Source organism: Ixodes scapularis, unplaced genomic scaffold, assembly GCF_016920785.2.
Source record: "Ixodes scapularis isolate PalLabHiFi unplaced genomic scaffold, ASM1692078v2 PGA_scaffold7__128_contigs__length_106722199, whole genome shotgun sequence".
NCBI lineage: Eukaryota > Metazoa > Arthropoda > Arachnida > Ixodida > Ixodidae > Ixodes > Ixodes scapularis.
This window is the reverse complement of record NW_024609882.1, coordinates 11,092,084-11,105,047: the sequence shown is the minus strand read 5'-3', so window position 1 is coordinate 11,105,047 and position 12,964 is coordinate 11,092,084. Positions and strand designations below refer to the sequence as shown.

The 12,964-nt window shown below is 46.2% G+C and overlaps 1 protein-coding gene across 2 annotated transcripts in view; it reads left to right on the top strand.

The window, feature by feature from the left end:
* The window catches only part of LOC8040206 (MOB kinase activator-like 2), a 48,124-nt gene extending 35,172 nt beyond the window's left edge, over nt 1-12,952 (top strand). For both annotated transcript variants that reach the window (XM_029972601.3, XM_002414028.5), the window contains exons 3-5: nt 5,538-5,634; nt 6,749-6,873; nt 8,021-12,952. In XM_029972601.3, the coding sequence (XP_029828461.2) occupies nt 5,538-5,634; nt 6,749-6,873; nt 8,021-8,442 (644 nt within the window). In that variant the 3' untranslated portion in view covers nt 8,443-12,952. The remainder of the gene's footprint in view (nt 1-5,537; nt 5,635-6,748; nt 6,874-8,020) is intronic.
* Nucleotides 12,953-12,964: the final 12 nt, after the last annotated feature.

Below are 12,964 nucleotides of genomic sequence, written 5' to 3'. Positions count from 1 at the left end.
ACATGAAATATATATTATTGAAATCAGATTTATTTGATTTTAATTTAAATAATACGATTTAAATCACTGTATACCTAGAAAAAAGTGACTATTTATGGATGGATGTATTTTAAAACTTGGCCGATTGATTGAATAGTCCATCAGATTATTAAACAGCGGTGCGAACGAAACAGTTACTGTACATTTAGAGTATGCTTCGATTAACAACTTTTGTCAATGTAAATCCCTCCGTACTAGAACAAAAACAACTTGACATGTTTAGTTTGAAAAAAAAGAAATAGCTTTAATATTATTTTTTTATGTTTTTATTTGCTACAATATAGCATGTTACATTTCTTGTTTTTGTGTCCTTTTCTGTTATAATTTGCGTGTAATATAACATCATGTAACTGATGAACGATGTGGAAGTTAGAAAGGAAGCTTAACGTTCTGATTATCTCATAAGAGTACTCCTTGTTGCTGGTGTTCAGCCTGCTATAATCTTTTTTGCTTGATTTCTGTTTGACATAGGTACAAAATAAATGCATATTGAAAGCATAAATGAGAGACAAACTAAGTAAAAAATATTTTGGGAAGTATTTGTGAGACAAACGTTGGATTCAAATCATTGCATAAAGTGTTACGACTTAAATCATCATTTCAATCGTAATCAAAATCACGATTTAGACCAACTCAGTTTTGTTCTCCACCCTGTCCAAAGTACCCTTATGGGTTGTCCAAGCTCCCAAATTTCCTCGCCTCAAAGGGTAGTGCTTTTCCAGTTCAAGTGCTATGTCAGCAGATCTGAACCATTCATTGATGTATAGACCTTTTCATCTCAGTAGTTACCCGACCGGCGGGTAGAGGGCGCTGTCGCACTCGCCGCCATTGGGTGGCTTCAATTTGATTGGTTTCGGTTTCAGCGCGCTCGTGGCTGTGTTTGTGTTATGTCATTTTTGCATAATTTCGTGATAAAAATCTGCCGGTTATAGCACACAACTGATAAAACTGTGGTACTGAGCCAATTTGAGAACCACAAGGTGGTTTCGGGTCATATTCGCGGACTTTTTTACGGACACTTTACGATGCATCTGGTGAAATCGTTCGGTGGCGGAACGACTATGATGCACAAGGAGGATTCCAGTCGTCTAGGGCCGTACCCACTGACCCTAGTTTCCATCAAAATGAACTAATAAAGAGACTATTGAGTTGGTGCATAATAAAAGTGCAGGTCCACAATCTGATTAAAAACCACCTGAATCGCGAAAAACGCATGAAGTCGCCAGCTCACTGGTCACTGTCTGATTTTCGCGGACACCAACTTTTTGTGAACTCCAAAGACTTGAAATGTATCCTATAATAACGCAGATAATGTAAAAAAAAAAAAGTGATATCATCTTGTGCTGTTTTCCTTAATTAAAGAAATTAAGTACTCGAGAAATCTTTCGATAGTCCGTCCTAGGTCGGGTGGGAAATTCCTTTAGCTATTGACCCTGCTAAAGTACTTATTAACAGCATTTCACAATGTTGGCAATAGAAAATGAGCTATTTGTTTTACTGATATTTGATAACGAGATGCTTGGCACATGAGATAAGTGACTGGCCCATCAATTGAAGTCTGAAATGTTGTCTTTGTATAAACTTTGCCGAATAAAATTAAAGGGTCCGAGAGAAGCGATCTCCCATTCATTTGGCTCAAGTCGAATGCAAGGCACGACTTCATGAGCCTGTATAGACAGATCTCCATGGAAACTGATGCGATCTAGAATCAACAACGCTGAATTCGGGTTATTTCTATGTAGATTGCTTCTTTTCGGCATAACATAATGTGAGCTCTAGGCACTCCCAAGCTGCCCGTGACAGATTTTTTTTTTTTTCTTTTTCACAGGGGTCTTTGTGTTAAAATAAATAAAACAAATAAATTAATTTTTGTGTTAAAAAAAATTCAGCAAGCTTTAATGACTGCAGATATGGGACCGAACATGGTGTACGATTTGTCTAAATCCATAAATAAATCAAGCAAATTTAGGTATAATGTCGTAAACAAATCGCCTGATGTGGACGTTATCATTATCCTGAGCATCAGTTAAAATGTGAGTTAAGCGTTTGTTTCCTTATATATCTTATATATCCTACATAATCAAAAACAACTATTTTAAGTTTGTTATGAAGGCCAGGCAGGAGACTTTCAGGAAACACGCATAGCATCATATGCTGAGTATTTTGGTCACATTCCTTAAGATCCTAAGTGTGCGGCTATACATATACATTGCACTATAGTTATTTCGAATATTCCACCACTATCACTGAGCAAACTTCAGTTGTCATAAATAGTTGGGCTCAATATGTGCCAGGGCTGACGCTGGTTCCTGTACCTCCTCCCTTCTCTTACGTATCCGGTACGCTGGCGGTTAAAATAGTACAAATATGTTACAAAATTAACTGCAGTTGCTGTCGTGCACATTATTATGGCATGCAATTAAGTTGTAAATGTAAGCAACGGGCGGCGATTTACAGTAAGGCGAGAAACGCGGTGAAAAGCGACGAAAAATGCGGATGCAGCGCCTTCGGCAAGGCGCGGAGGGGAGAGCGGAGCGACGAGTTGAAGCCACCTTATGGCGGCTGCGTCACGCGATTCCAAGATGGCAGCGCCCATGAGACGGAGGCTGAAAAGGTCTATAGCTAGGAGCGAAACACTTCTTAGTTTGCGCATCATTGTTTGCAAGGTCTGTAGGCTCTCGCACTGCTTTATTGCATCAGTGCCGATTCCGGGAGGGGTTCGTCAGCTTTCGGTCAAGCCGCATGGGAGTTCCTAGAGATCCAAAGTTTGAAAACTCCTGGTCTAGACCACCGTCTCTCAAAGTGTAGTCTACGGAGCCTCGAGCCTGCGGCAACACTAATGGGGGTTCGTATCGATGTGGGGATCACTCCACCAGGTAAGGTACGGAAGAGGGTTGAAATCCTAAGACCAAACATCTTTGCAGTCGTAGTGGAGTTCTGACGAGTTGCAAAGCACTCTTGCTGACTTTTAGTTGGAAGTGCATTTTTAATGCAGCCATTCTCTGAATAAGCGCTCTGATGCGTGTTGCCATTTTCGCTTTCCACTGCGAGGCAACTTCGTCTTGGCTCGTCTACAAGGTGTCGGAGGCACAATCAACTTATTCAATGGAGGTTCCTGAATGACCCCTAAGGTAGTTAAAGGCTCTGCAGCGACGCAAGGTTTAAGGCTGAACCGCATGTTGATTTAGCTAGCGATGAGACGGCACAAGTGACGAGTGGCGGAGATTTCTTACTGTCGCTCGTTGCGTCGCTCGGATCTTAGATTTCTAGAAAACGTTGCTCATTGCCTTGGTCGCTTGTCTCGTCGTTCTCCAAATCGCTTAAGGGGCCCTGCAATGACTTTTTGACTGGTTTTTAGTTTGCACCGAACCTGAGTGCACTGAACGTAGTAACTTAATGAAACTTTTTTTTTTTTTTTTTTTAATTTTGCTTTATTTAGAAAGTTCTAAGCGAAGTAAAATTACGAAAACAAGCAAAAAAGTAACCTTTTTCATGACGTCCCTGGTCCTGCCTTGGGTGGCCGTCTACTAGAGGAGGGTTAGTGAATTCGGCGAGCGCTTACGTCCGCCGCACTCAGTCTCGAGGGCTCGAGAGGGCACCACTAAAGCATGGGCTGGGTAGGCTGGATGAAGCGGGTGGCCAGGGCAGCTCGCATTGCATTTGCTGCGCGACTAAACACTAATTCGGCTTGACACTTCATTGGCCACAAACGACAGCAAGCACAGTGTAAATTTCAGTTCAAAACGGGAGCCACTTTGCGCTGCCAAACCGCCAAACGGCCAAATTGCAAGCCAAACCTGCTCGCTGAAGGCCTTCGAAACGCTTAGAACCGGTCAGATCCCCGAGCACATACGACCGCAGTTCCACCAAGTACATCCGGGACCTTTCTACACCCGCCGCTTCCCGGTGCCTGGTCCCACTACCCCTTTCTAGTATGGGCCGCTTTTTTTGCCACTTGGTGGCGGGTATGTCGACGGGTCATTTCTGGTTTCCGTACTTTATAAACTGCATTTGTTTCTTTTCTGATCTAAAATACTGAACAAAAACTACTTTGTTAAATACTTGAAAAGGCTCGCGCCACTTATATTTTGTATTTCAACTAAGAAAAGCTTTTAGCGGCTCTGACCAGTCGTAAGGCAGGAGTTGGCCAGGAGCAACGTCACAATCTTGTCACATGCCCGCGCGTGTTCGGTACCATGGGGCACCTCCGTAGGTGGAGGAGGCTTCCGTGTCGTGTGGTTAAAAGATGACACACTGATATTTAGTTATTCTCTCCATGCCCGCTGGGTTGCCCGAACTACAAGAGATGTGGAAACCGTAAGGAAGGTAGACGATAGGATTGCAGGGCGCCCCTTTAAATGTGGTTTATACTTTAAGAAGCTCTGGTCTAGACGCCAGCGGTTGGAAAGCATGATGCATCGATGACAAAATTACCGTTCCTTGTGGGTGTTTATTATTTGATTTTTCCAAGGACAGGATTCTTTTGGAAACAATTTTGTTTGTTTCCACACTTTCTCACATTAAATCTGGCACTCGCTTTTTGTTTCCTACATCATTCTAAAATGCCTCTAACTAGACATTTTATGCGTGCCTTTTTTTTCTTTTTTTTTTTTGTGGAAGGATGCCCCTAAAGTGCCTGACAATCTAAAAAATTGATTTAAAACTCAAAATCTAATCTTTTTCTTTTTTTTTTTTCACGCTAAATTATTTGGTTAGAAACCTGCCGCTGAGGATTTTCCCATGTCCGACGACAATGCAAGACTCAGGAGTTAGAGATCTTAAGAAAGAAATTTGCAGAAATGAATTTAAAAGCACCGAAAACATGTTAAGAGAAGCTTTGAGCACAGTGTGAGGCATTGAGACAGCCAATGGAGCTTTGGAGTCTTTGATGTTACAATCTTTCATGCTGGGCCATCAATGCCAGCCCGACTTTGTTTGTCTGGTTAACTCTGGAGCAAAACTGTTTTAGTGGGGTCTCTCAACACCATGTCCCTTATTTCTGTGAATTACGCTTTTTCCTTTAAAGTTTCCTTCCCAGTCTCAGGATTTTAACATCATGATCAACATACACCTGCCTGCCTGCCCCTTGACAATTTTTTCGTATATCCTAGTGCTTCACGTGAAAAGAAATGACACGTTTGAATGGGTCCTCAAAGACTGTTCTATTTGTGTGTGTCCTAGCGTGTCATATGGTGACTTTTGAAACCTCCGAAGGTACTTAAATATATTCTTCGTCGAGAAATAAAGGCGTTTAGAAAAATTTCAATAACAATAAAAACTTTAACGTGCAGATGTTTTGGTAAGTTTTTCCTTCTTTGAGTGCCTACAAGCTGTTATTCATACAGACTTAAAGAAGGAAAGACTCCTTCCGAAATGTCTGTATACAAAAGTTTCCATCGTTATTCAAATTTAGGTAAAAGCCTCCGAAGCAATAGCGCCGAGGGAGATCCGTCTTTTCCACGGTTGAAACCTTGCCTCGCACATCTTGTGTCTTGCAGCACTGGCGTTCTTCGACCACATCAACCTCCTGTACGGCACGATATCGGAGTTCTGCACCATGTCCGGCTGTCCAGACATGACCGGCCCTGGAAACAGGTGCGTTCTGCCCCACCCACCGACGGCACACGGGAAGGATAGGCGACGTAACGATGAGACTCCTCATGCCCCTCGATTGTCGCCTTCCAAAACGGCAATCGCCTTTGAGCTCTTCACTTGACTGTGAGCTCTTGTGACCTCCTACGACGAGTGACCATGCTGGCGACGTCTAATCTTAAAACACTCCCAGTCACTTTCTTGCATTTATTTTCCTTTTTTTTTACGCATCACTTTTTTACAATGGGCTCGAAATGCTTTTTAAGAATGTTATAAGCTACCATTTCTTATAGATAGCTGCTAAACCTTCCATCTAGTATCAAGTGCAAATGTGCAAATCAGCCTCAAAGAGACCATGACATGATTTCTGAACTTGTACCGAAAGTGACCTCAGTAAGTTCCGAGTGCCCTTGGAACCTGCAAAATAAATTTGTTTCCGTTTGAGTCCAGTCACTTTTGCAGAACAAAGAAAAACCCATATCTGCTTTTCCCCTCGGCCACTGAAACGAGCAGTCTATTATGTCGCAAAATATTGAACGCCTTAAGCGCTTCTGGGGCCCGACACGTCTTTTGACCCCCACCAGAATGACCGAATGCAATAGTTGATGGTCACCTCCTTTCTACTTGTTTTCTCTCTGCGTTTTTTGTGCATGGAGGAGAGGTGGATCAGCTTCACTTTCACGTTGAGGTGGAAAGAGCAAACGACCGTCGTGTTGAGTGAATGACCGTTCCGCGACGTCATTAACTTTGCACGCAGATTTTCAGATAAATCTCTCGCCGTCAATATTGCTGAAAAAACGTTTTTTTTTGTCTAAAATTTATTTTTTATTTCTGTGTCCCAACCATACTGTTTTAGAAAAAACATTTTTCTTTTCAGGGGCCCTTTAAGGATGTCGATTTGTTTCTGAATCATGAGGCCAGAGAAGTTTGTTTGATCACTATGTCGTTTCTGAATTGACAGTGTGGCTTTACGCAACACTTCGTCAGTTATTGAGGGTAGGATATCATCAGCGACATCTTGCTATGTTATCTGGAATTAAAAGTGCTCTCAGCAGTGCTCCTGCCTATCTTGTTGGGATGAACTGATAAACATTTTGCTTGCTCACCTCTGAAACAGGCAGTACCTGTGGTTTGACGAAAAGGGCAAGAAGTGCAAGGTTGCCGCACCGCAGTACATCGACTATGTCATGACCTTCACGCAGAAGACAGTCAACGACGAATCTCTGTTCCCGACCAAATTTGGTGAGCTGGGACTTTTTAATTTAACCCTAGTTTCCTTTGGCTTGCGGCGTGTGTTGCGAGAGGTGCTGCATAACTCTAACTTTGACGCTGATCATCTTTTGGGGGGTGCTGTGAGGTGTGCTGCTTTTCTGTGCTTCATGTTGCGCAACCCTGTGAAAAAAGACCCGCATTGTTTACAACCTAATTTGACTAATATACCACTCCACTGAGATCAGATATGGTTCTGTTAAATGGTGTGTGCTTTTTGTGGGCAATTATTGCTTTAATGAGCTGTTGAAAAGTTTTGGTAAGAGACAAGATGGCATCCAGTAGTGATGTTTCATCTAAAGAAGTGTGTTGCCAGCTGTCATTTTATTTTACATAATGCTTGCTGCTCATGTTTCTTTTGTTTGTTTTTTATAACTGTTCTTTAGAAAAATAATTTACAAGTTCTTCGCTTTTTGAGTTATGAATTAAATGGAAAAAAGAATTTCTTACTCAATCTCTAGTTGAATGCTTATTAATATTGAAAAGAACAGATTATGGCAGCTTTATCATAATGGAAAGAGAGTTGTCTGATCAACTCTGAACCTGCCCAGCAGACAACACAAAAAATAACTTCGACGGGATTGTTTCAAGCACCATCGCGCATAGGCTTATTTGTCAGTGGTTCTACTTCCTAATTATGCTGCAGCAGTCAGTCCTCGTGTAAAGGACAAAACTTTCTGCACTCCCCAGCTTATCTAGTAGTTGTGGACAGCCCGTACAAAATCTGGATAGTGAAATGAAGCGTGCAGAGATAAGATATCGTAGAGAAAAAATTGCCTTTTGTGGACTTCACAAGAGCATGCGAGTATGTGAACGACTTTCGGCGTAAAGCATTGATCAACGACCGAAGGCTTCCGGCATTTTAGTTTGTCTCCATAGTCGGTGACAGGTTAAAGAGTTCAGAGGCAGCTCCTCTTTCCACTTTAGCAGAGCAAACACTGGAGAGGAGGTCGCTTCTTCTCCGGTGTTTGCCCTGCTGAAGTGGAAAGAGATGAGAGGAGCTTCCTCAATCACCGACTATAGGGAAGTTCCGAGCGCCGGGACTCGGAGAGAGAAGTCGCCGACTGTCTTCCAAGCGTGCCGAGTCTCCCCCAATTGCGTCTCGTCCCTTCCCGTCCAGAGCGCGACTTCCCGAGTTCGTTCGAGTCGCTGGTGAAGAAGATCCACGGGCTGCTGCTGCACGTACTGGCCCACCTGTACCACGCCCACTTCCGGGAGATGGTGCTGCTGCAGCTGCACGGGCACCTGCACTCGCTCTTCGCCCACTTCACCCTCTTCAACGCCCGCTTCAACCTCGTCGACCCCAAGGACGCCCTCGTGCTCCAGGACCTGGCCGTGGCCCTGGGGCTCTGCCCGCCGACGGAGAACCCGCCCACGTCCTCCGCCGCTGCCGCGCCGCCCGGCGGCGACGAAGACGCCGCCGCGGTAGATGCGTTGGCGATCGACGGCCTGCAGGCGCCACTCTCGCCGCCGTTGGTGCAAAGGGCGCCGGCCGGCATGGAGACTCCTATGGCCGTCGGAAGCACGGTGTCTGCGCAGTAGCCGCCAAACAACCGCGCATGCGTGGCGTGCGACATGCCGCGGGGCGTCGTTGCTGTCGTTTGGGAGAGAGTACGAGCGAGCGTCGTTGGGCTGCGTATCTGGCCACGGCCGGGATAGAATTGAAAGGCGTGCTGTCTTACTGCCTTCACCTTTAGGCCAATGCTGGGGAGAAGGACACGATAGAATCTAAAATGGCAATAACCTGGTTTGCTATTGTAACGATGATGCAAAGTAAACAAAGTAATAGGAAACAAAAACCGAAGGTTGGTTATGGCAGCACACGTACGCAGCTCCTTAAGCGTCTATAAACGGCCGTTTATTTATTGTAAACCAAAATTATTTCGATCGGCGCTTTACTGTTGTTTCGTACAACTATGTGGGCACATGCTTTCTATCGCACTGGTCGGAACAAGTTGTTCAGGGTGGTTTGGGCTGCACTCGAAGTTGTGGCATTGTCATGCCCCCACACCATAGAAAAACCACCATTGCTTTTAAGCGAGAGCAAAGGCCGCAAGGCACGCCGCCGTCTACCCCGGCTGTGATTCGGCGGGATACTTTTTCCCTGAGGCAGTGGTGCGGAAGGAACATTTCCTTCCATCTATCATTTTCCACACAACTTTTCTTTTTAGCGATATAATTACGTACGAAAACGTGTCGCAGTATTTTTTAATGTGAAAAAACGGACAAATGTTTTGCACTCTAGCCGTGCGGCTTGTCGGCGTCAGGGCTTCGCCGAAATTGCGAAGCCGGGACGCACGTGCTAACCCCGTCTGGACCGAGGTGCGCTCCGTTCCTCTTCCGGCGACAGCAACGGTGCCTCTGGCGTCGCTGCCCCGGGGGTTACGACAGGCGCCTCTCGAAACGTTGAGTCTTTCACATCTTGCGTCTAGGCGGAGGGTGACTAGCTGCGGTTCCATTTTTTCAATTGCGCGACAGGGTTCGGGCTGCCATGTTTGGCATCGCCCCATCACGTCCTTGCCCCCGCTTCGTTGGACGACGTTTCCAAAGTGCCGCCGTAAGACGCCGCACTACGGAGGAGTGTCGTCGAGTCCGTTTGGGACGAGTTGTTTCCGCATTAATCGGAGACGGGGGCACGACCGGAAAGACACGGCGGTCGCGTCGAGGAGAAGCGTCTCCGCACGGCAGACGTTGATGCAAGGACGCCACACTTAAAGACGAAGTCCCACGCTGGCATTCTCGACCGCCACCGTTGCTGTGGCGCGTTCCTTCTTGCGTTTGCAGCATGAGAAGCGTATTTATTTTTTTGTTTTCTCGCCTCCGAAGAGGAGGGGGGTTCGAGGTGATAGACTATGATATATATGTACATACTCTATTTTTTAAAGAAAAAGTCGCAGAGTTTGATAAGTCTTTCTGTCAGGGCATTGAGGATGCGTGGTGTTGGCGGGGGCGGAGTAGACCCCGCCCCATTTCTTTCTTTTTCTTTTTTTTTTTTTGTTGCTTTTGTGAAAGTTGAGTGTTTGTACTTTGCGGAAGTACACGGGGCCGGCCGGCGCCTTGCCGACGTAGAGCGCGCGTCAGACTGTCTGGTGCGCTTTTGCCGACATCAGACCTAGATGTCACCCTCTTAGATTCCCCCTTCTGGACAAGTAGCATTTTGGCCTCATACCAGCTAGATGGCCTCCAGGATGGGTGTGCTTCGTCTCAAATAGATTCTTTGTTGTCTTTTGTTTTTTGCGCAATTTTTTGGAGTTAATTGATTGGCAAGCGCAAAAAGGGGCCACAACGTACTGTGGGTATATCGGTGGCATGAGTGACACTGGTCCGAGCGTTTTCACCCTCGAGCGATGACCTGGAGGCGAGCCTCCGTTGCCACCAGATTGGTGAAAAATGAAGTGTCCAACTCTGGCGCAATGTTTGGTAGTTCACAATTCTTTTTTTTTTGTTTTCCCGACCTAGTTGCGCAGGTCTCTTTGTCTGTTGAGTTTTAGGCCGCATGGGTGTTTTCTTTTTATGTGCATTTGAGTTGTTTGTAAATATCCTCTTCTGCCCTCCCCCATTTCTTATTTATTGATATTTTTTTTTTCACCGTTGATGGTTTTTGTGCGGTTGTTGGTAGCACTGTCCTTACATTTCCTCGAAGTTTTGTTGAACCGTGACGTCTCGCATTTTGCGGGTAACTGCCTTTGTTGTTCAATTGTCTTCCCCCTTTTTTTTTTTTTTGTTATAGGTGTTTTACTTTTGCTCCTGAGCTTTTAAGCCCTAAAGTAAAAACAAAAACAAAAAAAATCTTTTTTTTTCCTTTTGTTGCGTTACGAAGGTTGAGGGTTGCACTCCTAAAATTTAGTTCCGCGAGTTCTAGGGGCTTACAGTATTTGCCTGCTACTCCTATCGAGACGCGACATGACGATGCGTGAGTTTGTAGAGACAGTATATATGCCCACACCAGAATTGTACAGAGATGAGCGAAGTGCGTTCTGGGTGGTGGCTTTATTTTTTTCTCCCTCTCCGAGAATTACTGCAGCTTGTTGGTCATCTCGAGAAGCAACATTGTTGGTTATTTTGTAAAGCGGCACTACGTAGATGTATATAAATAATATATATATATTATATATATATTAGAGGCTGAAAGTGGGTCGAGCATTCTGGATGGCTCACCGGCACTTATTTCTCGCAGCGTCGTACTCCGCAGTCTCCCTAGCGCAAAAGATCCCCGCCTAAATTTGAAATTAGTCGACTGTTGTGGCCTCGGAGAGTTCGGTCCCTAGCGCGAGTACTACATCTTGCATAAAACCTTTAGCGTTAGCTTACCTTCCCCCATCTTCAGGCTCGAAAAAAACTAGGAAAAAAAAAGTTATATGCGTACCAATCTCGGAAATATTTTTTAGGCTTTTAGTGCGGACATCCCTTTGACCATCGTAAGGTAGCACTTGAGCGAGATAGACGAAGAGCGCAATTAAGTAGGGCGACAGACTTGAAAATCGCTGGCGATTGGCGTCGTAGATCGTGGGGTTGCGGTTCGGCCCGCATAGCAGTACGGCCTGCATTGCGGTTCGGCCTGCATTGCAGTACGGCCTGCATTGCAGTACGGCCTGCATTGCGGTTCGGCCTGCATTGCAGTACGGCCTGCATTGCAGTACGGCCTGCATTGCAGTACGGCCCGCATTGCAGTACGGCCCGCATTGCGGTTCGGCCTGCATTGCAGTACGGCCTGCATTGCAGTACGGCCTGCATTGCAGTACGGCCCGCATTGCAGTACGGCCCGCATGTCGTCATCGTCCCGTGGATGCCCACTTGCACCATAGTGGTGGCAGACCCGGGGCAGAGTAACTGGGTTCCCCTGCTTGCTTGTCTCGTCAAAGTGCGAGCCAGTCCTGAATGCTCTGTTATGCCTGTTTCCTTGGGGGCCTTTGATGTACTACCGCTCTCCCGACCTTGGCACGTCTCCTAGAGAGACGACCCGTAGACAAATCGGTGTCGCGAGCACTCGCAGCTGCTGCTGCACCATTCTCGCGAGAGGGACATATGCCTGTCCGTCGGTGCCTTTCGACTGTGTGTCTGGTGTGACATCTTTGACTGTGACTGTAGTCGTGCAACCTCTGAGCACCAGCGGGTGGTCGTGGCTCGGTTTTGGGCCGAGACGCCTTCTAGTGCCAGTCTGGGTTTGTGCGTTAAGTTCTGCTCCGTTTCATACTCCGTTCGACTACGATTCGGCAAGCGGCAGCAACTAGGACCCCGACGAGCCAGTCGGATCGTCGGAATCCACTCCTCTCGTGGAGGGCCGTCGTACGCTTCGCTCCGTCGTTCCTATCGGCTCGCTCGAAAGGGTCGTAGTGTTTGCTCTTTGCCGGGTTGTGCCGAAGCAAAGTGCAGAAATCTGCCGTTTGTTTCTGCATTTTTTTGTCTCTTAGGTGCTGGGTTTTGTGAAATGTATTGGCTCCTTAAACAGCCTCACCCAACCCTTTGTTTGGGTGGCAGAAATATTGTTGTTTCTCGAGTGGTGGCTTTGCGCTCGTAAAAAGTCCAGAACGGCACCCCACAAACGTTGCTCCAATTTCACTCTCGAGCTTCTCTTCGGTCCTTCGTCGGCTTCTTCGAAGCACTTCCCGCATGCAAAGCTACTTTGTGCTTGTATGGTTCTACGATTTTGTGCGTCCGGCAGTATTTGAGTGTTGGGCCTTTGGACGGGCCATCGGCGACCGTGATAGCGTTGTTGTGTTTTAGAGCTGTGATCCACAGAGCCATTCCACGGGTTGCGCCTTGGGGAGCGTCAGGAGACACGGGCAGTGCTGGCTTTGGGTTCTGCTTGCTGGTGGTCAGAGGTTGGGCGACTACCGCTTCCCTCGTGCTGTGGCGGTGTTGGTTCGCTGCTGCTACCGCGGCTGGAGGCGTGAGATAGAAATGCTCTGGCTGGGTACGCGCTCTTCGCCTTTGATAATCGACACAACTGCACGCACAGTTGCGGCTTTGTAAATAGAAGAAATGAGTGGAAAAAGAAAAAAAAATACTTCGAGGGAACTAGTCAAGTACAATAAAGTTTAGTACAATGGTTGCTTCGTAGTGT